At 44.1% G+C, this 26,660-nt stretch overlaps 1 protein-coding gene across 2 annotated transcripts in view; it reads right to left on the bottom strand.

Moving 5' to 3' along the window:
- LOC122561890 overlaps window positions 1-26,660 on the bottom strand; it is a 255,316-nt gene that overhangs the window by 185,081 nt on the left and 43,575 nt on the right. For both annotated transcript variants that reach the window (XM_043714223.1, XM_043714224.1), the window contains exons 7-8: window positions 3,223-3,337; window positions 1,776-1,850 (exon numbers count right to left, since the gene is read on the bottom strand). In XM_043714223.1, coding sequence (XP_043570158.1) covers window positions 1,776-1,850; window positions 3,223-3,337 — 190 coding nt within the window. The remainder of the gene's footprint in view (window positions 1-1,775; window positions 1,851-3,222; window positions 3,338-26,660) is intronic.

The raw sequence follows: 26,660 nt of genomic DNA, 5'->3' as shown, positions 1-26,660 counted from the left end.
TGACCATCACCTTCCATGACAAATCCACCCATCCTCAGAATCTACTTTCTGTAATTCCACCCATTCTCCCAGTTTCTCTGTTACTATCACATCTGTTCTAACAATGCTCCCTTCCACGGGTTCCTCAGGAATGACTCTTTTTCCTCAACTAATGATTCCCACTACTGCAGTTGACAAGGACCCTCAGTGTGTCTGACCCATTTCCCGCACATCTGCCCTCAGTCCTTCCGATAACAATGAAATGGGTCCCCTGATTACCACTTTCCACCCCACCAATCCCCACATCAAAAGAACACAAGGTGCCATTTCCATCACCTCCAACATGATGTCATCACCAGATATACATTCCCCTCCCTTCCTTTGTCAGAATTCTACAAGAAAATGTATCATCTGGGACACCCTGGTCCACTCCTCCTCCATGCCCAATACCTCATTGAAATAACTCCACAGAAGCCGCTATCCCATCACTAAGTAATCCTTTATTTACGTGTGCATAGTACCTGACACTGGCCAGCTTTCTCAGAGCCAGCTCTCAGAATGTACAGAATCTCTGACACTCCTGTTTATATCTGTCAGCCAGGATTCCCTGATTGGACCAGATTAATAGCCCCAATCAGAGAACTCATAATCTATGAGGTCCACCTGGCTGAAATCATTACAATCATTATACACTCCAAACACCGACAACATCTTCCCAATCACTTACCCATCTACCTCGTCTCTCCTTACTATTCACAAATCTCTTTGTTTGCCTATCCCTTTTCTCTCTCTCTCTCTTTGGTCATCATCTCCGTGTATTCTGTTCACTCCTCCACCACCATTAACAGCCTCCACAACAATCCCCACACCACTACTCCACCCATCGTCCAACCCCATCATCAACATAAATAACACCTCTTCTCAGCTATTCTGACAAAGTTCCTTGAAACATTAACACTATTTTTTCTTGCTGCAGATGCTGCAAGACCTGCTGAGTAATTACTGTTGCACTTTCCATTTTTGTTTCAGACTTACAACATCTACAGTTCTTTGTTTTTATTAAAAAAACACATAAATGAGGAGGCAATGGCTTAATTGTATTATCACTGGACTAATAATCCAGGGACCAGCTAATATTCTGGGCACTTGGGTTCAAATCCTGCATTAGTAGATGGCGGAATTTCAATTCACTACAAGTCTGGAATTTTTCATTGAATGTTAACCATGAATCAAATAGCCAGGCAAAACCCATGTGGTTCTTTTAGGGAACGAAATCTGCCATCTTTACCTACATATGATTCCAGACCCACAGCAAAGGGTTAATTCTTGACTGCCCTCTGGGCAATTAGGGATGAGCAATAAATGCTGGCTTGGCCAGTGATGCCCTCACCCTGTGAATGAATAAAAAGAAGGGAAAATTCCCTTGTTCTTGTTTGAAATAGTGGCAGGGATCTTTTAGAGTCACCTGAACTGGCAGATGGAATCTTGGTTCAATGTTTCATCCAAAAGACAGCACCTCTGACAGTGTATTTCTTGGTACTGCACTGCACTATCAGCTTTTTCTTTATGCACATTTACATTTCACAATCCGTCTTTCCCCTGGAAATCAGCTGTTTCAGTGCATACAAGAGAATGGAAAATAAAGGTTACTATTTTGTATTATTGATTATCACTGCAAGCAATATATGCACCTACAAGACAGTCAGTAGAAGCAGGATTGTAACATACTGCAAGCATATCATACAAAATGTATAACATTAAATTAATGAGGCAATCACCCCGCTCTATGGGCTTACCTACAAAGAGAGTACTAATCACCGGACAGAGAATGCTATGCAGTCCTCTCAACAAATCTTCCTGGGATCTATTACCTACAGAAAAAAAAACCAAAATAAATAGTCAGAATTATTTAAACTGTATTTTGTTTTCTACCACCCAAGCCAGGCCTAATTTGCATCTGTCCTCTGCTAAAAGTTCTGATTTTTGCTGAGGTCATCGCCCACTCTCCAGTACCAGACTGGCACATTTCAAGGTCCAGGACAATGTGCTGAGGGACACACTAAAGCTTGGGACAGCCGCTGCCAAGGCGCAATGGGCAAGACCACTGTGTAAGGTCCTTCTGCCAAAGAATAACAGGGGCCCACTCAGTAACTTGACCCTGTTGATGCCTCAGCTAAATGCCAAGAGGTTGATTGTAAATATAGAGAATGGTGAACATCAACACCCAATTTGTTCTCTGTAAGTAAAGAGAGTATAGATCTGAATGGCTTCATTAACTGTATATGTACATAAAGATTTATTTTTATGACACAAGTATATTTTTGCAATAAATAAATAACTTCCACTCTCTAGTATTTGACAGTGTCAGCAGAAATATATTATTTATGTACTTAGTTTTATCATGGATGATGTGGAAGTCATTGCCTATTATCCTGTTTTGGCCTTGTCTGCTTCCAGGAGCCTTGAGTGTACAGTTATAGAACTATATTGGTAACATTATAGTTTGTAACTCAGTGATTCCAAATTATGTTTTGCCAAATCAGCTTGAAGTGAAGAACAGGGAGTGGGAATCGTGAAATGGATTATGGAAGTCACGCTTCACTGACTTTGGTTCAGGAAGACTCAATGTTATAGTTTGTATTATTGTGGTTCTTTCTTAGAGCATTCAGGATCTAAGTCTCTGTTACTGCTTGGGAAGCTTCTGGCTAACTACATCTGCTTCAATACCATTGATGAGAAGATCAACCAGGTTGCCTGCTCCTCATCGCTCTCTTGCGATTTTCCCTGGGAACTGGGCAGGTATTGACTTCAGCTAATGACAAGATGAACCTCGAATTAAGATGACACCACTAGCTGCCCAATGGTCTGCTGATTCCTACTGTTTAAAGTGTGGATGAGGAAGGGTTAACAGAGATAACCCAAATGGAAATTTAATACTTTCCACAGCCTATTTCAGGAGAAGAATGAAGAGAATATGTTGTACCAATCATGCACATAAATCATCACTTGATAGTGTAGACCTTAAGGATAGCTGAAAAAAGAATATTTTGTCAAAGCTTTTCATCTTGTACTAATCAAGACATTTCATATGATATCAATTCAAGGGGCAAAGCATCATTAGAATGTTGATTTTCCCCTTTGAACTGGTATTCTTACAAGATATCATGATGAGTGCAAGGTGAAAAACTTTTGACAAAATGTGCCTTTGTTCAGGCATCTTCAATCATGCATATTTGGCAGTACCTCCTTGCTGAGAATAGATATCTTTGATTATTTCAGATACTTCTTTGTCCTTTTCTTCAAGCAGGTTTGCCACCTCTTCAAAACAATCCTCATCTCTTGAACTGCTGGTGACCTGCTGAATAGGGTAAAATAAAATTTCACCATGCAGTTCAGACACTTGTTTAGGGTCTATCAGTGTGACTACACATTATGGTCAAATCTCCTGATGTATCTGAAGCCCAGTGCACAACAGACAGAAAACTATCCATTCACCTTATACACTTGCTTTAGCCAAAGTTTAAGTGCAGAATCATGAAGAACCCCTTAGTACAGGAGTCTATGGGGAGAGCATCAAAGAGAATTAGTGCAGAAGCCACAGCTCATTTATACGGCCTAGCTGCCATATTCTGGTATGTGTTTAAAGGTCCAAGAGTTTCTCAATGCATTGTTGAGGTGAATAGTTAAGTGGTTAAACTGTAGGAGTGTAAGTGTCAGAGTAGGTGAGGGAAGTTGAAAGGCTGAGTAGGGTGTCAGGTGGGTAGAACATCAGGTTGTTAGAAAGACAGTTGGTTAGGCTATTATGTGGGTAGAATGGGAGCTGGGAAGGGTGGTATGTTTGTTGATGGGTAGGGTGGTAAGTAGGTGGTAAGTGGGTCAAGGTAGTCAGGTAGGTAAAAGTGAGGACTGCAGATGCTGAAGGGCTTTTGCCTGAAACATCGATTTTCCTGCTCCTCGGATGCTGCCTGACCTGCTGTGCTTTTCCAGGACCACTGTGATCTAAACCAAGGTAGTCAGGTGTCAGAGTGGTGGTCAGAGGTTCTTCAAGGGAACCAGTTGTTGAATTGTGGAGCAGGTGGGAAGGGCCTGCCTCATCTGTATTTAAGGATACTAGTGAGGGTGGGTCTTTTTTTTTGCGGCTAGTTGACGTTCATGTATCCTGGTGGCTAGTTTTCTGCCTGTTTCTCCAATGTAGTGTTTGTTACAGTTCTTGCAAGGTATTTTATAAATGACATTAGCTTTGCTTGTTGTCTGTATAGGGTCTTTCAAGTTCATTAGATGCTGTTTTAGTGTGTTGGTGGGTTTGTGGGCTACCATGATGCTAAGAGGTCTCAGTAGTCTGGCAATCATTTCCGAGATGTCTTTGATGTAGGGGAGAGTGGCTAGAGTTTCTGGACGTGTTTTGACGGCTTTTTGGGGTTTGCTGCTGAGAAATCAGTGGACTGTGTTCATTGGGTACCCATCCTTTTTGAATACACTGTATAGGCGTATGGGGGGGGGGGGGTAGGGTTAGTTAGGGAGGGATATGGTTTTACGGTGTGGTTGTGAGGGAGGGGGTTGCTTTTTACTGATGGGGATGGTGAGGGAGGGATATGTCTTACTGGTGCGGATGGTGAGGAACTCTGATTTCAAACCTCAGCTGCCTTGCAGCCATACCCACTCATGGGAAAGTCTTTGGGAGCAAACCCTGAGGACAAATCCAAAACTGGAGTCCAACGTTATCTTCAACCTCGTTCTGACAACTCCTGTGATGACACTGGTGCCAAGCTGTATCAGCCCTTGCCTTTCCCTTGGACAACATCAGTGGCATGGAGAGGGGCAACCTGCTGCATGGGCAACTGCCAGTCTTCCATACAACCTTGCCCAGGCCTGCGCATTAGAGAGGACACTCCAGCATCGCCTCACCGTGACGGCACAATACGGAAAGCAGCAGTCCATGGTTATAAGCCTGCATTCGATTGGCATAGAGCAAGGCGCCAGGGATTGCTTTTGATGGCGGGAGAGGCCATTGCGCCCCACTGGACAGCTACTGTCCGCCTCAAGCTGGGCAGCCTCCAGCTAATTAGGCACTGTCCCGCTACAGTCCGCCCAATCCACTGGGGGCATGGGGCTTAGGGATACAAGTAGCCCGAACTGCAGACTGTAAAATCTGTGCCAAGCACAACAAGAAGACAAATAAAAAAGCCAGCACTCAGACTAGTATACTGGAATGTACAGACTATGACCACTGGTATTCAGATTACCTTCAGGAGATCAACGACACATGCAAGACAGCAGTGATCAACAATGAACTGTTGAGACTCCAAGTGGACATCGCAATGCTCTAAGAGACACGCCTTGCAGAATTAGGAACACTACGTGAGAGAGACAGTACATTCTTCTGGCAGGGGAAGGGCTCAGACAAGAACAGAAAGTATGGTGTTGGCTTTGCTATAAAGAATTCACTGCTGAAGATGGTAGTGAGAATGGGACGGAGTGGATTTTCTCATTTTGACTCCACACATCCGATGGGTCTGTCAACCTTGTTAGCGTCTATGCCCCAACCATCCACTCTGCACAAGACACAAAGGATGGGTTCTATGACCAGCTCTCAATGATAATACAGGGGATCCCAAGTCAGGAACAGTTGCTGCTACTTGGCAACTTCAACGCTAGAGTGGCCACTGACCACGACTCTTGGCCAAGCTGCCTGGGACAGTATGGGGTTGGAAGTATGAATGACAATGGGCAACGACTGCTCGAGCTCCACAAATTGTGTGTCAGCAACACAGCTCAGCACAAAGTCTCTTGGCAACATCCCCGCTCCAAACACTGGCACCAGATAGACCTGATAATCACCAGATGCCATCACCTGAGAAATGTGCTCATGACTCTCTCCTTTCAGAGTGCCAACTGCGATATGGATCACTCTGGTTTGCTGCAAGATCAGACTTCGGCCAAAGAAGATGCACTACGCCAAGCCGCCAGGCAAGCAACACATCAATGCCAGTAAGACCCAACACCCAGACAAAGCGGCAGAGTTCATCAAGTCACCGGAAGATGCGCTCCTTGCAGACCTGCCAGAAGGAAATGCTCAGCCGAGATGGAACTCTCTCAGGGACACTGTCCACAGCACTGCACAAGAGGCCTTTGGAAAGAAACAGGGCAAAATACAGGACTGGTTTGAAGCAAGCTCGAGTAAGCTCACTGCTGTCATTAAGGCAGAGTGTGTTGCACTACGAGTGCACAAACGCAACCCCACCCAGGCAACACAGCAAGCACTAAGGACAGCAAGAGGAAAGGTGCAGAAAACAGCTAGAAGTTGTACAAATGATTACTGGCTACAACAATGCGAAAGCATTCAGTCATCATTTGACACAGGCAACATCCGTGGAGTGTACGAAGGGATCAAGAAAACCATCGGTCCAACCCAGAGCAAGACAGCACTAAAAACCCTAACAGGTGGGACTATCAAAGACAAAGATAAGCAGATGAAGAGGTGGCTGGACCATTACTCTAAAGTCTACTCCAGAGAAAACAGCATCTCAGACAGCATGCTAGACACCGTGGGATGCCTGCCTGTCATAGAGGAACTGGATGCATTGCCGACTGCTGAAGAGCTGAGTAAAGCAATCGACAACCTGCCTACTGGGAAGGCACCAGGATTGGATGGCATTCCACCAGAGGCCATCAAGTGCACAAAGGGCGTCCTGCACAACCTGCACCTAAACCACCTGCACAAACTACTGCGTCATTGCTGGAATGAGAGAGCAGTGCCGCAAGACATGAGAGACTGCAAAATTGTCACCCTGTATTAAAACAAAGAGGACAGAAGCGACTGTAACAACTACAGGGAAATCTTTTTGCTTAGCATCGTTGGGAAGATCTTCACCCACATGGTCCTGGACAGACAGCAGACAATCGCTGAAAGGGTATATCCTGAGTCTCAGTGTGGTTTCAGGTCAGAATGCTCCACAACCGACATGATCTTCACCCTTCGACAGTAACAAGAAAAATGCAAAGAGCAAAGATAAGCACTCTATATCACCTTCATTGACCTCATGAAGGCCTTCAACCTTGTGAGCAGAGACGGCCTGTTCAAAATCCACATGGAGGTGAGGACCGCAGATGCTGGAGGTCAGAGTCGAGAGTGTGATGCTGGAAAAGCACAGCAGGTCAGGCAGCATGCGAGGAGCAGGAGAACCGATGTTTCAGACATAAGCCCTTCATCAGGAAGCCCTAATGAAGGGTTTAAGTCAGAAACATCGATTCTCCTGCTCCTCGGATGCTGCCTGACCTGCTGTGCTGTTCAAAGTCCTCGCCAAGATGGTTGTCCCTGAGGCTCTTCAGGATAGTACAGTCATTCCACACAGGCATGAAGGGCGTTGTTCAGTTTGATGGCTCTTCTTCGGAGGCCTTCAACATTTGCAGCGGTGTGAAGCAGGGCTGTATGCTCGCCCCCACTCTGTTCGGTATCTTTGCAGTCATGCTGAAGCACGCCTTTGGGACATCAACTGATGGTGCCTACCTCCACATGAGATCGGACGGGAGGCTGTTCAATCTGTCCTGGCTGAAGGCAAAAACCAAGGTTCGTGAAGTACTCATTGGGGACATGTTGTTTGCAGACGACGCAGCACTATCAACACACTTGGAAGAGCAACTGCTACGACTCTTGGACAGCTTCTCAAGAGCCCACCAGGACTTCAGCTTGACCATCAACCTGAAGAAGACCAACATGTTGTGTCAAAGTGTTGAGCACCCCCTGCCATTACCATCAACAACTACAAGCTGGAGGTAGTCCACAAGTTTACATACCTTGGCTTCACCGTGATATACAGTTTCTCCCTAGACTCCGAGATCAACAGATGGATTGAACAAACAGGCTCAACATTCATCAGGCTGACAAAGAGAATCTGTGAGAACAGAAAGTTGATGATGCACACCAAGGTTGCAGTCTACAGGGCCTATACGGCAGCAAGACAATGGAGACTCTAGCCCAGACAAGAGCGGTGTCTCAAATCCTTCCACCTTCGCAGCCTGAATGCATCCTGGACATCAAATGGACTAACCAAGTCACCAACAATGAGGGCCTGGCCCGAGCCCAGATACCCAGCCTCTTCATCCTGCTCCAACAACACTGTCTCCGCTGGCTAGGCCATGTACACCACATGTCAGACGGGAGGATCTGGAAGGATCTGCTGGACAGGGAACTGTCCGCCAGCAAGAGGGCACAAGGGAGGCCCCATCTTCGTTTCAAGGATTTCTGCAAGAGAGATATGAAGTCATTGAACATGAACGTTGAGAAGTGGGAGGACATTGCAAACAATCTCTCTCGCTGGAGGCTGGCATTACGCAGAGGTCTAAAAAGAGAAGAGAAGTTGAGACTTGCTGCTGAAGAAAAGTGCACTGCCAAAAAAACAGCACCACAACACAACACCAGAGGACAGCGCCTTCAAGTGCAGTTGTTGCAGCCGAGACTGCCAATCCTGTGTGGACCTCTACAGCCACAACAGATGTTGCTCTACCAACAAGGAATGAAGCAAGACTTCCCAGGCGCACATTCATGGTCTCGCGAGACTAATGGATGCCACCTACCTGCTAAAGTTTTTTCATGTCCCCATTTAGCTCTCCTAAGTCTGTTCTTCAGTTCCTTTCTGGCTACATAGAAAGGTACAGAACAGATCAGGTCCTTTGGCCCACAATGTTGTGCCGAAGTTTAATCCTAATGTAAAATATAGTAACTTAACCTGCGCACCCCTCAATTCACTGCTATCCATGTGCATGTTCAGCAGTCGCTTAAATGTTCCTAATGACTCTGCTTCCACCACCACAGCTGGCAACGCATTCCATGCATTCACAACTCTCTGTGTAAAGAACCTGCCTCTGACGTCTCCTTTATACCTTCCTCCTAATATCTTCAAACTATGACTCCTCGTACCAGTCAATCCTGCCCTGGGGTAAAGTCTTTGGCGATTGACTCATCTTTTCCACTCATTATTTTGTACACCTCGATCAGGTGTCCTCTCTTCCTCCTTCTCTCGAGAGAAAAGTCCGAGCTTTTACAACCTTTCTTCATAAGGCAAGCCCTCCAGTCCAGGCATCATCCTGGTAAACCTTCTTTGTACCCTTTTCAAAGCCTCTGTATCTTTCCTATAGTAGGGCAACCAGAACTGGACACAATATTCCAAGTGTGGTCTCACCAGGGACTTGTAGAGTTGCAGCAAAACCTCGCGGCTCTAAAACTGGATCCCCCTGTTAATGAAAGCCAAAACACCAGATGCTTTCTTAACAACCCTATCCACTTGGGTGGCAACTTTGAGAGATCTATGTACTTGCACACCCAGATCCCTCTGTTCCTCCACACTGCCAAGAATCCTGTCTTTAATCCTATATTCAGCATTCGATTTCGACCTTCCAAAATGCATCACTTTGCATTTATCCAGGTTGAACTCCATTTGCCATTTCTCAGCCCAGCTCTGCATCCTGTCTATGTCGCGCTGCAGCTTACAGTAGCCTTCTATACTATCGAAGACACCTCCAACCTTTGTGTCATCTGAAAATTTACTAACTCACCCCTCAACCCCCTCACCCAAGTCATTTATAATAACTACAAAGAGCAGAGGCCCAAGAACAGAGCCCTGCAGGACCCCATTCAACACTGACCTCCAGGCAGAATACTTTCCACCTACAACCACTCTCTGCCTTCTGTCAGCCAGCCAATTCTGAATCCAGATAGCCAAATCTCCCTGTATCCCATACTTCCTGACTTGTAACTCTCCAGAGCCCTGTCTGATCCTTGTCTCTTCAATCTTAAGTAAGCTTCCTTCTTCCTCTTGACTAGATGTTCACCTTATCACTGAAGATTCCTTCACCCTACCATCCCTTCCTTAACTATCAGCAAATGCTCCCTAAACAACCTCCACATTTCTGTCGTGTATTTCCCTGAGAATATCTGTTCCCAATTTAGGTGCTCCAGTTCCTGCCTAATAGCATTGTCATCCCCCTCCCCCAATTAAATACTTTCCCATGCCATCTGCTCCTATCCCTCTCCATGACTAAAGTAAAGTTCAGGGAGTAGTGATCACTTTCACCGAAATGCTCTCCCGCCAAGAGATCTGACATCTAGCCTGGTTCACTGCCAAGCACCAAATCCAATATGGCCTCCTCTTTAGTTAGCCTATCTGTATATTGAGTTAGGAATCCTTCCAGGACACACCCAACAAAAATGCTCCATCTAAACTATTTGAACTAAGTACGTTCCAATCAATATTAGGGAAGTTATAATCACCCATGACAACAACAATGTGTTACTTCTACACATTTCAAAATCTGACTCCCAATTTACTCCTCCATGTCTCTGTTGTTATTTGGGGCCCTGTAGAAAATTCTCAATAAAGTGACTGCTCCTTTCCTTTTTCTGACTTCCACCCGTACTGACTCTGTTGACAAACCCTCCTTGACGACCTCCCTTTCTGCAGCTGTGATCTGTCCTGATGAGCAATGTTACTCTTCCACCTCTTTTACTTCCCTCCCATTCTTTTTGAAACTGTGGTAGTGCTCAGTCCTGATGGAACTAGTGGTGTTGAGGCAACATAGACATGCAATGTAGTTCCTTCTGAACTGATCCCCATTTGGAAGAAATTCACATTGACCCCAGATTCCAAGCCCTCTCGCAGGAACGCAAGCCTCACAATTTGAGCCGTCTTCTGAAAATTCCCTTATTCTTCTACTCCAAATGGAACAGTTTCCTGTAGCCTGTTGCTACATCACTCCACTTTCTCAACTATCAAGACATGCTGTAGTATTCTGTCCTGCTGTACAGATGGTGGTGGATGTCTTGACAGAAGGCTTTCTATACAGAGGTCTTTTCCTTTACTGTTGGAAATTTGGCATTTCTGGTGTTTATTCCAACAGCCTTGTGCAATATACATTCTGAATAATCTTTGAAGGAATGTGGGCTTGCTCGGCTACTTCAGCAGCGAGTCAAACAGTATTGCTTCAGATCTGGAGTCACATATAGGCCAGACCAGGTAAGCACAGAAGGTTTCATTCTCAAACTGACAGTAATAAACCAAATAACCTTTTATGACAACTGTTTCATAGTGACTATGACTAGCTTTCTTATTGATTGAAGATAAATTCCACAAGTTGCCACTGTGGGATTTGAACTCATATCTCAAAGCATTAGCCTGTGTCTCTAGACTACAAATTCAGTAACTTTACCACTGCACTACCTCTCCTGACTATACTCGCATCCAATGGACTCTCAAATTACCTGTATCATCTGTGACCTTGAAAAGTTCATCTTCCAAGTTTATACAGGTTTTTTCATTGTTTGAGGGGACTGCTTCTGAGGTTCTGCCTGCTACTCAGCCCAGATTCCTGATCTTCGACAACGAAGTTGTCTGGGGAGGTGGGTCAGGAGGACCTCCACATGTATCAGCTCCTGAGCCTGACCATAGCAGCCGTTAACCGATCCATATTGTTGAAACGATCATTCGGCTTGACTGCCTGCCTTCTCTGTGGCAATGTTTTGAGCTCAGGTGCACTTGGAGATGGAGCATTAATGTGTGCCAACATGTTTGAAGCTGGTGGTTGCAGCAGGGGCTGGAGTGCTTTATCTTTCTTCAACACCAATTTTCTAATCTAAATTGAAACTTGTTTCTTTTGATAGGGAATTTATTACAGTGCCCCTGCAGGAGCTGTCAATTATTTTATTTGCTCATTCTTTATTTTGTTAATGTTTTTCAAAATATTTTGACAGAAATTTCTGCACAGGAATCCACACCTCCACCAATAAGAGTTTGTTCCATTAGCAAAAGCAAGGGCTCAGGATACAAGGGTGACCAGATTCAAGAATTTGTTAGATGACAAAACAGTGGGCTGGATGATGTCACATGAATTTGCATGTGTATCTGTAGGGCTCGAGCTCATGGTCAAATGCATCCAAAGCTTGGAAATGTGGTGTTTGGCCTAACTGCACTATTATGTTGATGTGGCTCAAGCATGTAGTGGTATTTCATTTGAACTGACAGGTTTGGATGGAATTTAACATCCCTGATCAAAGGGTGAAGGACCCCTTATGGGACAGTAACCATTATATGATAGAATCCACCCTGCAATTTGAGAAGGAGAAGCTGGAATCAGATGTAATAGCACTATAATTGGGTCAAGATACATGGACTTTAGTAAAGCGTTTGATAAGGTTCCCCATGGTAAACTAATAGAGAACGTGAAGTCACATGGTGTGCAGGGTATTCTAGCTAGGTGGATAAAGAATTAGTTGAGCCAACAGGAGACCGAGAGTAGTAGTTGAAGGAAGTTGCTCAAAATGGAGAAAGGTGACCCAGTGGTGTTCCACAGGGATCAATGCTGGGGCCACTGTTGTTTGTGATATACGTAAATAATCTGAAAGAGGGCACTGTTGGTATGATCAGCAAGTTTGCAGATAACACGAAGATTGGTGGAGAAGCACAAAGCATAGGGCAAATGTGAGATGATACATTTTGGGAAGTTTAATTCTAGACCGAATTATACAGTAAACGGAAGAGCCTTGGGAAAAGTTGATGAGCAAAGAGATCTGGGAGTTCAGGTCCATTGTACCCTAAAGGTTGCTGCACAGGTGGATAAAGTGGTCAAGAAGGCATATGGTATACTTGCCTTCATCGGATGGGGTATTGGGTATGAGAGCTGGCAAGTCATGTTAAAATTGTACACGACGTTGATTCGGCCACATTTAGAATACTGTGTACAGGTCTGGAAGCTTTGGAGAGAGCGCAGAGAAGGTTTACAAGGATGTTGCCTGGTATGGGAAGCGCTAGCTATGAAGAGAGGTTAAGTAGGTTAGGTTTGTTTTCATTAGAAAAAAGGAGATTGAGGGAGGACCTGATTGAGGTCTACAAAATCATGAAGGATGTAGACAGGGTAGATAGAGATAAGCTTTTTCACAGGGTGAAGGATTCAATAATGAGAGGTCATGCGTTCAAGGTGAGAGGTGAAAAGTTTAAAGTATTTGCCGCGTGTATCCCCCTTAAACAGAGGGTGGTAGGTACCTTGAACGCATTGCCAGCAGAGGTAGTAGAGGTAAATTCATTTAAGGTGCATTTGGACCGATGCATGAGTAGGTGGGCTGCAGAGGAATACAGATGTTTAGGAATTGGACGACAGCTTTAGACAGTAGATTTGGATCAGCTCAGGCTTGGAGGGCCGAAGGGCCTGTTCCTGGGCTGTAAATTTTCTTTGTTCTTTGATAAATGAAACACATGACATGACTGCTTAATGCCTCATATATGCGTCTGAAAAATCATGCTCTTTTGCATGGCTTCTGGAAATGCCAAATAAGTTTACTGAAGTAACAGTGAAAATTATTCTTACCTTCAATTTTCATTAATCTTTTCATACCCAGAAGGTTTTAGAATTGAGAGATTTTGGCTAGTGGTAAAGTCTTACAAGTACTTGGATTTCAAATTGTATCTCGACTGTTATTTACAGAATAGTGTATTTGTATCTTTTAGTAAGAATATAACTTTAGGAACCATCTAACTAACTGTAAATTAATAGAATTTTATTTTAATTAAATAATTGCTAGCCTGCAGCGTACAATGCTTCTCCTGTGTAATGTGGGATATCAGACACAGTTCGAACTTCTTGGGTTGACTATATCTGCAGGAGGTGTGTCCAACTGTAACCCCCGTCAAACTGCATGGATCAGTAGTAGTGGCAATTGGACACACTTTGCAGCATGAAGAAGTTGGAAAGTGTCACAGACAACATTTGAGAGACATCGTCACACCCAACATTCAAGCAAATATATAGTTTAGAAAATCATGAGGGGTACAGGTAAGGTGAATAGCAAAGTTCTTTATCCTCAAATGGGGGAATTCAAAACTAGGGGGTATATTTTTAAGGTGAGAGGAGAAAGATTAAAAAGGGACATGAGGGACAGCATTTTTATACAGAGGATGCTTTGTATGTGGGATGAACTGCCAGAGGAAGTGGTAGATGCAGTTACAGTTACAACATTTAAAAGACACTGGATAGGTACATGAAAGGTTTAGAGGGATATGACACAAACTTGCAGGCAAGTGGGATTAGTTTAGTTTTAGAAACTTGGTCAGCATGGACGAGTTGGACCAAAGGGTCTGTTTCCATGCTGTATGACTCTGTGGGTGACTGGTAAAAGGGGCAGGCAGACAGTGCAGGAGTCGCCTGTGGCTATCCACCCCTCTAATAAGTACATGTATACTGTTTTGGATTCTGCAGGGGGTGACCGCCTGCCAAGGGAACATGACAGCAGCAGCCACAGTGGTGCCACCACTGCTGGCTCTGTTATCCTGCAGGGAGGGTCAAAGTGCAGTAATGAGGGACTCTATAGTTAGGGGCACAGATTGGCGTTTCTGTGCCGCAAAAGTGAATCCAGAATGTTGTGTTGCCTCCCTGGTGCAAGGATCAAGGATATTTCTGATTGAGTGCAGGATATTCTCAAAAGGGAGGGCAAGCAACCAGTGGTTGTGGCACACATCAGTACAAACGGCATTGGCAGAAAGAGCGGTGAGGTCCTGCAAAGGGAGTTCAGGGTGTTAGGTAATAAATTGAAAAGCAGGACCTCATAATCTCATTGTAATCTCAGGATTATTACCTGTGCCATGTACCAGTGAGGCAAGGAATAAGAAAGTAGTAAAGTTAAATACATGGCTAAAGAGATAGTGTGGGAGGGAGTGCTTCAGATACGCAGATCATTGGTACGTCTTCCAGGGCAGATTTGACCTAAATCAAAAGGATGGGCAGCACCTAAACTGGAGGGATACCAATATTCTGGCTGGAGACTTGTTAGTGTCACTCAGCAGGGGGGTGGTTAAACTAGTGTAAGCAGTAGGACCAAGGAGGTGTTAGGGACTAAGGCCAGTAAGGCAAAGAAGAAGGACAGGGCAAGTTGACTGAACACTGCAGGACTGGTGTTCTGAAGTGTATTTGTTTTAGTGTGAGGAGTATGACAGGAAAGGCAGATGAGCGTGAATTGGTACATTTAGCTATGATGTTGTAGCTGTTACAGAAAACTTGGCTGAGGGTGGGACAAGACTGGCAGCTTAACATTCCAAGATTTAGATGCTTCTGGTGAGATAGAGAGGGATGTAAAAGAGGTGGAGGAGTTGCATTACTGATGAGGGAGATTATCACAGCTGTACTGAGGGAGACACCTTGAGGGCTCATCCAGCAAGGTCAATAATGGGTAGAGCTCAGGAATAGGAAAGATACAAGCACTTTGATGGGGTTGTACTACAGGCCTCCCAACAACCAGCAGCAGATAGAGGAACAGATACATGGACAGATTAAGGAAAATGTGAAAACAACAGGGTTGTTGAGGTGGGTGATTTTAACTTCCCTTATATTGACTGGGACTCCTTTAATGCTAGCAGCTTGGATGGTGTGGAGGGATTTGTTAGGTGTGTGCAAGAGGATTTCTTGAAGCAATATATAAATAGTCTAATTAGGGAAGGGGCCATACTAGACAAATGTTTGTCCCTTACAACTAGAGTCAGATGATTTCATAATGGACAACAAAGAGATGGCAGACCAGTTGAAAAAATACTTTGGATCTGTCTTCACTAAGGACACAAGTCCTCCTGCTGGAAATGCTTGGGGCCAGCAGGTCAAACATGAAGGACGAACTGAAGGGAATCCTTATTAGTCAGGAAATGGTATTGGGGAAATTGATGGGATTAAAATCCAATAAGTCCCCAGGGCTGGAGGCCTTGTATCCCAGAGTACATAAAGGAAGTGGCCCTAGAAATAGTGAATGCATTTGGTGATCATTTTCCAGCATTCTAAAGATTCTGAAAGAGTTCCAATAGACTGGAGGGTACCCAGTGTAAACCCAACTTTTTAAAACAAAGGAGGAAGAGAAAATGGGGAATTATTGGCTGGTTAGCCTGACATTAGTGGTGGGAGAAAATACATCCTTAACGGTTGACTCCAGCAATCACTGAAAATTTGGAAAGCGGTGTCAGAATCAGTCCAAGTCAGCATGGATTCACTAAAGGGAAAACATGCTCGACAAATCTTCTGGAACTTTTTGAGGATGTGACCAGAAGAGTGGACAAGAGCAAATCAGTAGATATTGTGCATCTGGACTTTCAAAAGACTTTTGACAAGGTTCCACACAAGAGATCAGTAAGCAAAATTAAAGGATATGGTATTGTACTGATGTGGACAAAGATCTGGTTGGCAGACAGGAAGCAGAGAGTTGGAATAAACCGCTTCTTTTCAGAGTGGCAGGCAGTGATGAGTGGGGTATCGCAGGGTTCAGTGCTTGGACCCCAGATGATCACAATATACATTAATGATGTGGACAAAGGAAATGAATGCATGATCTCCAATCTGCAGATGACACTAAGCTAGGTGACAGTATGTGCTGTCAAGAGCTTGCTAGAGTATGCAGGGTAATTTGGACAGGTTTGGATGGGCAAATACTTGGCTAATGCAATATAACGTGGATAAGTGTGAGGTGATCCACTTTGGTCAGAAAAACAGGAAGGCAGATTATTTTCTGAATGGTGGCAGTTTAGGTAAAGGTGTGGTACAATAAGACCTGGGTATAGTGTTGAACAGCCACTGAAAGTTGGCATGCAGGTGCAACAGACAATGAGGAAAGTTAATGACATGTTGGCTTTCATAGCAAGAGGACTTGAGTATAGGAGAAGGCATGTCTTGCTACAGTTTTACTGGGCCTTGGTGAGGGCACAACTTGAGTATTGTACGCAATTTTGGTCTCCGAGTCTGAAGAAGGATATTCTTGCTATTGAATGAGCTAAGCGAAGATTCATCGAGATAGCAAGACTGACATGTGAGGAAAGACTGGATCAACTGGGCTTGTCCTCACTGGAATTTAGAAGAATGAGGAGGGATCTCAAAGAAACTTTTTAAATCCTGATGGAACTGGACAGGCTAGGTACAGGAAGAGTTTTCCTGATGTTGGGCAAGTTTAAAACTAGTGGTCACAGTCTAAGGATAAAGAGTAAGACATTCAAGACTGAGATGAGAAAGAATTTCTTCACTCAGAGTTGTGAACCTGTGGAATTCTCTACCACAGAAAGGTGTTGGGGCCAGTTCATTAGCTGTATTCAAGAGGGAGCTGGATGTGGCCCTTGCAGCGAAAGAAAGCAGGAGTGGGATACTGAAATTGGGTGATTAGAACATATTGAATGGTGGTGCAGGCTCAAAGGGCCAAATGCCCTACTCCTGCATTTATTTTCAATGTTTCTAGTTCTGGTGTTAGGGAATGAATCTGGCCAGGTGATCGAAGTTTCACTGGAGGAGAATCTCAGGAACAGTGACCACCATTTTGTGAGTTTTAAGGTACTTATGGATAAGGATAAGAATAGTCCCTGGGAAGTACTAATTTTTAATTTTAATTTAGGGGAAGGCTAACTACAACAATATTAGGGAGGAACTGAAGAATGTAGTGGGATGGTTGTTTGAGGGCAAATCCATGTGGGAATCTTTTCAAGGCTAGTTGATTAGAGTTCAGGATCATCATGTTCCTGTAAAATGAAGGATAAGGATGGCAAGATTTCAGAAACTTGGATGACAAGAGAAATTATAAACTTAGTCAAAAAGAAAGGAGGCATATGTAAGATTTAGGAAACTGATGACAGTGTGCTCAAAGAATGTAAAGAAAGCAGGAAAGAACTTAAACAAGGAGTTAGGAGGTTTAAAAAAGGATCATGAAATGGGGCTGTTAACTTGGTCCAATCAGGGAGCTCTGGCTGACAGATATAAACAGGAGTGAAGGGAGAGGTGGGCGCCGCAGGGAGTGGAGTGCATTATTTCTCCCTCCAACTCTATTTTGATTTAGTCCCTACCCTCCCCTTCACTGTTTTGATCACACAACTACCGCAGTTAGGTGGTAGTGTGGGGGTTAAAGGGAAAAGAAAAAAAATATATAAAAATAAACAGGAGTGTCAAAAAATAAATAAATAAATAAATAAACAAACAGGAGTGAAATAAGCACTACCGCAGTTAGATGGTAGTGTGGGGGTTTAAAAAAAAATACACGGGTGTCAGAGGTTCAAGCTGAGTGCTGGCTAGTAATAAATAAATAAATAAACAGGAGTGAAATAAGCACTACCGCAGTTAAGCGGTAGTGTGGGGGAAAACAATAAACAGGAGTGAGCACTGCCCTTTGATGTGAAGGGCACTGCTTGTCACTGGCCACTCGGGTGCTTCCTTTTTTCCTGGTGGTGGAAACTGAATAAAGATTCATGCATCTTGTGTCTTTCACTGCGTCTCACACCTGCACACACACACAACATGGGTGCTGGGGAAAAAATAAGCACTACCACAATTAGGTGGTAGTGTGGGGAAAAGGAAAAAAAGGAAAAAAAGTGAACAGGAGTGTTCTGATGAAAAAAAACAGGGTGTCAGACATCCTGTTCACTCTGAGAGCTGGCTCTGAGGAAGCTACATAAGTGTCAAGGACTCTCAAATAAGGAGTGATTTGGTGCCAGGATATTAGCCTCTGTGGAATTACTTCTTCAAAGTGCGCCACCTCACACTTTTCAGGGTGTCATTCTATTTTCCACTAATCTGAAAAAAAAGGGAGTGTCACGTGGGTGCTGGGGGAAAATAAGCATTGCCGCTGTCAGATGGTAGTGTGGGGGGAAATTAAAATAAACAGGAGTGTAAGAGGTTCTGTTCCCCCTGAGAGCTGGTTCTGAGGAAGCTGGATCAGTGTCAAAAGAAAAAAATGAATAAAAACAGGAGTGTTAGGGCTTCTGCTCACTCAGACAGCTGGCTCTGAGGTAGCTGGATCAGTGTCAAGGGCTCTGCACCTGTAAATAAAGAGTGACTTAGTAACAGGATACCTGTGGAGTTATTTCAGGAGACATCTTCGACTTAGCTTTATTGTCACATCTACTCCAATGAGTATAGTGATACGTTTAAAAGTCACCACTTATGGTGCCATCTTAGTTCCAAAGGTACCGAGGTACAGATTCTTAAGTACAATTCTTAGGAAATAAATTTGAAAAGTAAGAAATAAAAATTCCAGCATTACAGGTCATAGGACTAAATGAGAAAAATAAAGAAATAAAAAGTTCAAAATAACAATCTTTCCAATTCAGTCCACACTGGCACCATGCCTCTAGTCCATACCAGGTCTTGACTCCAAACCATGCCATGCTTCACCACAAGGCTCGAAGCGGGAGACTGCTCTGAAATCATCTCGTAGCTGGATATCCATGCTGGGCCAAAAGAGCATGATGCCGGGCCGTGAAGAGACTGCCAGGAGACCCGTAATGCTGTGCCACCAAGAAACTATTACATCGGGCCGAGAGGTTGTCATGCCAGATCTGCGCTGAGTAAGGTGTCCGAGTTCACGTTAGGAGTGGGAGTCCAAGTCTTCACTGAGGCCGTGAGTTCAGAACATTGCCGAGAAGAAAGAAGGAAAGAAAACACAAAAGAGCTCTACCTGAGGAGTCCTACTCCACCATCTTAGATCTGATAGGGCATTGGTTTAAAGTAAAAGGGGGAAAGCGTAAAGGAGGTAAGAAGCAAGTTTTTCACACAGAGGGTGGTAAGTATCTGGAATGCGCTGCCCGAGAAGGTGGTAGAAGCAGAAACAATAGCAATGTTTAAGAGGCATCTTGGCAGATATATGGATAGGCAGGAAATAGAAGGATATAGACCATGTAGAAGAAAAAAAGGTTTTAGCTTAGAAAAGCATCATATGTTGGCGCAAGCTTAGTGGCAAAAGGGCCTATTCCTGTGTTATATTGTTCTTTGTTCTATTTAACAGCAGAAGCCCAAGTTCTATAAACTCTAAACTGCAGAGATGTTATAAAAACATTGCACAGACATCAATCTCTGAATGATAAAAGTCAAAAATACTTTTGCAGTTTCATGTTTCTGATATTGGAAAGTTCAGTTAAGTACTTTCACCACTTCCTTCTTCACTTCCTGTTTATTCAATAAGAAACACTTATTCTACAACAATATAAGGACAGGTGTCAGACATGTTTGACAGTTAAAACCGCAAACATTACGGTACATGCAAACAGATGAAATAGGAGTTAAAGTTGAAGATTAAACTTCTTGTGTCTGCTCTGCCATTTAAGATCATGGCTGATCTGTGTTTTGAATTTCACATTCCCATCTCCCCTGGTTATTTTTGATTCCCTTGCCGAACAAAATCTATCCATCTTTCTCTTTAAGATTTTCAATAACCCTGTCTCTCCCACCTTCTGAAAGAGTTTCAAAATTGTACCATCCCTTGAGAGAAAAAAAGTTTTGTTCATCTCTGTCTGAAAAGGGTCAGCTTTAGTTTTAAAGCAGTGCTCCACTAATTCTAGATTAGTGGTACTGGAAAAGCACAGCAGGTCAGGCAGCAACCGAGGAGCAGGAGAATCAATGTTTCAGGCATAAGCCCTTCATTAAGTATGTGGTGGGGAGAAGGGGGTGAAAAAATAAATAGGATGTTGGGATGGGGCTGTGGGAAAGTAGCTGGTAGGGTGATAGGTAGATGCAGGTGGGGGTTGATGGTGATTGGTCAGAGGAGAGGGTGGAGTGGATAAATGGGAAGGAAGATGTACAAGTAGGAGATGTTCCCTGAAATATTTCTTACATCTATACACCTCATCTACTGTGTCAATTGGTCTTGATGTGGTGTCCTCTCCACTGGGGAGACAGGACGCCAACTTGCGGAACGTTTCAGGAAACATCTCTGGGACACACACACCAAACAACCCCAGTGTCCTGTGGCCAACCACTTCAACACCCCCTCCCACTCCACCAAGGACATGCAAGTCCTGGGCCTCCTCCACTGCCAAATCCAAGCCATCCGATGCCTGGAGGAAGACCGCCTCATCTTCCACCTTGGGACTCTCCAAATACACGGCATCAACATTGATTCCACCAGTTCCTCCTCTCCCCTCCCCAACCTCATCCCAGGGCCAACCCTCCAACTTGGCACTGCCCTCTTGAACTATCCTACCTATCCATCTTCCTTCCCACCTATCCACTCCACCCTACCCTATCACCCCTCCCCCATCTGCATCTAACTATTGCCTTCTCAACTATTTTGCCCCCAGCGCCAGCCCCAACCCCACCCTCCTATTTATCTCTCAGCCCGCTCCCCCCACTCTGCCCCCACATTCCTGAGGAAGGCCTTATGCACAAAACACCAATGATCCTGCCCCTCGGATGATGTGCTTTTCCAGTGCCATACTTTCTGACTTTGACCTCCAGCATATGTAGTCCTCACTTTCTCCTCATGTACATCAGGCAACATTCTTTCCACATCCACCTCAACTAGACTATTCGGGATCTTATCACCCAAGTCACTGCTCATTCTTCTAAACTCCCAAGCAGCAAGTCCAATCTGTCCATGCTCATAAGACTATCCAATTCAATCCAGGTATCAATTAAGGAAACCTTTTCTGTACCGTCTCCAATGCACTTATATCCTTCTTTAAATAAGGAGACCAAAATTGCAGCACACAGTATTTAAAATGCGGTCTCACCAATGCTTTGTATAATGGAAACATAACATCTTCGCTTCTATGCTCAATTCCTGGCTCAATAAAGGGTACAGTTTTTTTGATTGCATTCTGTACCTATCTACAAGTTTTTAAAAGACATGAACAAAAATATCTATATCCCTCTGAACCTCATATTTCTGCAGGCCTTATTTAGTTAAATAATACTACTTGTTCATTCTTTCTGCCAAAGTGAGCGACTTCCAAGATTACACTCCATCTGCTGTATTTTGCATCACTCAACCTATCGATATCTTTCTGCATACTCTTTACCTATTCTTCACAATATATTTTCCAACCTATTTTTATGCATTTGCCAAGTTAGCTAGCATGCCTTCACTCCCCTCATCGCAGTTATTGATGTAAATTATACAATGTTGTGATCTGTAGTGATTGGAACCAGGGCCAGGTGGATTTCATTGACTATGAGATCCTTGATTGGAGTTGTTAACCTCAGCCATCAGCAAGCCCTGCTGACAGATTTAATAAACAGGAGTGTCAGAAAGTCTCCTGAGTCGAGGGACTGGCTTTAAGCTGGCTGGGCAGAGCCCATGTACTATGCATGTGTCAATAAAGGGTAACTTTGGTGATGGGATACTGACCTCCATGCAGTTATTTCAGTGGTGATGAGGGAAATCAATATGTGCCTGAAGAAAATTTGCTTGCAACAATTGTTTTTCAGTGGGGATAAGCATTTCTGGCATCATGTCTCAATTTAGTCAGTTTGACTTGGTTGATCCTGCTGTCAAACACTGGGCCCAGAACGTGGAAAGAATGCAATTTTATTTCTATGCAAATGATATTGAAAATGATGAAAAGCAACGAGTAATCCTTCTGATTGTTTGGGGACCCACAGCATTTTTGGTTATTAGGAACTTAACTTTCCCTGAGGCATCAGATACTAAAATCTTTAAAGAGTTGACAGATTTAGTTAAACAATATTATAACCCCAAATCTCCTCTAATACTGAGACACTATCTGTTTTATTCGGCAGTTTGAGAACCAAGGAAACTATATCAGGATCTTTGACAGATTAAGACAACTGGCATAGGCATGTGATTTTGGGTTAACCCTGAATGAGATACTGACAGACCATTTGTTATGTGGGATTAATAACAACAGAAGTGCCTACTGGGCTTCAAACAGGTATTACAACTAGTTTTATCACTAGAAAATGTAGCAAGTAGACCATGTGAGCTACAGGGATCCCAATGGAAGTGGACACCCTCACCTGTCCAAGTGAGCTCGAGAAACACCACTTGAGTGGAAGCAATCATAGAGCCTCACACAGGGTCTATCCTGAGCAGAGGGACCTTAAAATTCCACAACAAAGCCAAATCTCAGACAAATGACTAAAAGGTTCTTCAGGATGTGAGCTGCAAAGCTGTTGTAGTTGCTGCAATATGCAGACTTGAGACATCAAAGGAGCTCTACACGGCCTGACTTGATTAAGAGAACTCAGACTGGTACCCAGGAGAGTGAACATCCTGGAAAGTTCACTTACATACAATTTGGAAACTTAAATTGCTCAGCAACGTCCAAATCAGAATTAATTACAACAAGTGAGGAAGTTTTGGACCGCATGGGTATTACCAGAGAGGAGGTGTTTGAAATCTTAAAATACATTTAGGTGGATAAAACCCTGGGACTGATCAAGTGCATCCTCGGACATTGTGGGAGGCTAGGGAAGGAATTGCAGAGGCCCTGGCAGAGAGTTTTGCTTCATCTTTAGCCACTGGTAAAGTTGCAGAAGAATGGAGAGTGGCTAATGTTGTTCTATTGTTTAAGAATGGTAGCAAAGACAAGCCAGGAAACTACAGGCCAATGAGCCTGACGTCGGTGGTAGGTAAATTGTTGGAGAGGTTACTGAGGGACAGGATCAACCAACATTTGGATAGTCATGGTCTGATTAGGGATAGTCAGCATGGATTTGTGCACCGGAAGTCATGTCTGACAAATCTTTTAGAGATTTTCAAAGATGTAACCAAGAGGATAGATGTAGGCAGGGCAGTAGATGTTGTCTGTACGGAATTTAGTGAAATCTAACTAAATGACCAGATGTTTTTCAGGAAGGGCTAGAGACTATCAAAGGGGCAAAGGTCACTTTATACATTGAAAAGAAAGCCACGATGCCTCAAAACGGTGATGCTCGGACCTGGCTTAGTGCACCAGCTGGAGGATGCTCAGGTGTGCGGTGGAAACACATCCGCGCTTACCCCTGCCTAGATGGAATTTGACATTGGCCCCAAGGTCCCATACTTCCCGCAGGAACCTATGCCCCACAACCTGAGCCGCCTCCGGAGTTTTAATTTTTCCTCTTTTTGGGATATAAAATGGCGGGCCCTGTATCAACTGCCACTGCACACCATCCACCTCATTTCCCTCATCCACCACTTGGACCCGCTTTGGTGTTCCCATTTGCCACCGGGTGGTGGGGATCCCTGGTGGAGTACTCTCTATGCAGGAGTCCTCTCCCTCTCTCAGGGATCTGGGGTGGAGGATGTTGCATACAACAGTCCCCTGCAACCGCAGATTGCGGTGGTTCACGGAATCCCAGCCCAACTGCTTGTTCTGTGGTGCTGTGGAGTCCGTGGACTATGTATATATGGGGTGTGGGTGCTTGCACTACCTTTTTGATTTTCTCAAGAACCTTCTACTCTGTTTTTGGTTGCACATCAGTCCCACTCTCCTGATTTTTGGGCTCCCGGTGTGCAGGGGGAGGGTAGGTCAGAGAACCTCCTCGTGGGTCTGCTCTTGGGCCTGGCTAAACTGGCCATAAATAGGTCCAGGCAGTGGGCCATGGAGGGGGTGGTTAGGGCCGATTGCCTGCTCCTCTTCCGCAGTTACGTCAAAGCCCGGGTGTTTCTGGAGAAGGAGTACATGGTGTCCACCAACACCCTTGAGATTTTCAGGGAAAGGTGGGCACCGCAGGGAGTGGAGTGTATTATTTCCCCTTCCAACACTATTTTGGTTTAATCCCTGCCCTCCCATTCACTGTTTGATCATGCAGCATTGTCCTTTGATATGAAGGGCACTGCTTGTCACTGGCCACTTGGGTGTTTCCTTTCTTCCTAGTGGTGGAAATTGAACAAAGATTTATACACCGGTTGTCTTTCACTGTGTCTCACACCTACACACAATAAAGAAAGAAGAAAAGAAAGAAACAGGAGTTTCAGAGGTTCTGTTAGAGAAAAAAAAACAGGGATAGGGGAATAGGAGCGGGCTGTCTTGGAGTAGCTGGAAGGTGGGAGGGACGGGGTGGCTTGCTGGGTCGGGTCAGGTCGGATTGGGGTAGGTGGGGGAGGGTGTATTCTCTGCACTTTTTAAAATCTAATTGGACTACCTTGTATGTATTTGTTACGGCTACTTTTGTGATGACTGTAAGTGGGATTTGAGGTTTGTCCTCATTTCCCTGAAAACTGGTTGAACACTGGGGTTTGGGGCCTGGCTTTGCTGCTCCTCTCCCTTGTAAATTGCTGTTTCTCTGGATACAGATGTTAATGTTAATTGTTTTGTAAAGTCCATTGATTAATAAAATAAAAAATAAGTAAACAGGGCATGGGGGATAGGGATGGCTGCCTTAGAGTGCCCAGAAGGTGGGAGGAACGGGAAGCTTGCTGGGTTGCCTGGGGTGTCTATGATATATGTATTGTTTTAATGTTCGGTTTATCGGACTGTTTGTATGTGATTGCATTTACTGTTTCCTTCTTGATTAATGCAAGGTGGGATTCTAGGTTCTTCCTCGTTTCCCTGTGAATTGATTGTATTGTGGGGTTTGGAGTCTGGCTTTGTTGCCTCTTTCCCCTATAAACTGCTGTTTCTTGTATACAGCTTTTAATGTTAACTGTTTGTTTATAATTGTACTGGTTAATAAATTAAAAAAAACAGGAAATAGGGAGGGATGTGGGGCGGTCTGCCTTTGATTGGTCGGAAGGTAGTAGTAGGAATGTGTGGTTTGCTTGGTTGCTGGGGTGTCTGTGATACATGCACTGTTTTATTGTTCGGTTTATCGGACTATCTGTATGCAATTGTGTTTACTGTTACCTTCCTGATGAATGTAAGGTGGTCTTCGAGGTTTATCCTTGTTTCCCTGCGAATTGGTTGTACGGTTGGGTTTGAGGTCTGGCTTTACCATCCCTTTCCCCTGTAAATTGCTGTTTCTTGAATAGAGCTGTTAATGTTAACTTTTTGTTTGTAATTTGTACTGATTAATAAAATACAAAAAAGGGGATGGGGCATAGGAATAGGCTACCTTTGAGCAGCCGGAAGATGGGAAAGATGGGGGTGTCTGTGTTATATGCACTGTTTTATTGTTTGGTTTATCAGACTGTTTATATGTAATTGTGTCTACTGTTTCCTTTTTCATATGATAGGGTGGGATTTGAAGTTCATCCTCTTTTCCCTATGAACTGGTTGTATGGTAGGGTTTGGGGATCTGGCTTCACTGCCCCTTTCCCCTGTAAATTGCTGTTTCTTGTAAACTGATGTTCATTATTAACTGTTTGTTCTGTTACTTGTACTGTTTACTAAATTGTCTACTACATTGGGCAAACAGGCAGTAAGCTAGCCACCAAAAAAAACTATCCACTATCACTAGTATTCTTACATACAGACGAGGAAGGACTCCACTTTGAGAGGAGGAAGTGCTAGATGTCTTGAAACGGCTGAAGGTGGATAAATCCCCAGGACCTGATCAGGTGTACCCGAGAACTCTGGGAAGCTAGAGAAGTGATTGCTGGGCCTCTTGTGGATATATTTGTATCACCAATAGTCACAGGTGAGGTGTCGGAAGACTGGAGGTTGGCAAACGTGGTGCCACTGTTTAAGAAGAGCGGTAAAGACAAGCCAGGGAACTATAGACCGGTGAGCCTGACCTCGTGGTGGGCAAGTTGTTGGAGGGAATCCTGAGGGACAGGATGTACATGTATTTGGAAAGGCAAGGACTGATTCGGGATAGTCAACATGGCTTTCTGCATGGGAAATCATGTCTCACAAACTTGATTGAGTTTTTTGAAGAAGTAACAAAGAAGATTGATTAGGGCAGAGCAGTAGATGTGATCTATATGGACTTCAGTAAGATGTTCGACAAGGTTCCCCTTGGGAGACTGATTAGCAAGCTTAGATCTCATGGAATACATGGAGAACTAGCCATTTGGATACAGAACTGGC

The sequence above is a fragment of the Chiloscyllium plagiosum genome, chromosome 23, assembly GCF_004010195.1.
Source record: "Chiloscyllium plagiosum isolate BGI_BamShark_2017 chromosome 23, ASM401019v2, whole genome shotgun sequence".
Lineage (NCBI taxonomy): Eukaryota > Metazoa > Chordata > Chondrichthyes > Orectolobiformes > Hemiscylliidae > Chiloscyllium > Chiloscyllium plagiosum.
The sequence above is the reverse complement of the archived record's forward strand: the minus strand, read 5'-3'. Positions and strand labels throughout refer to the sequence as shown.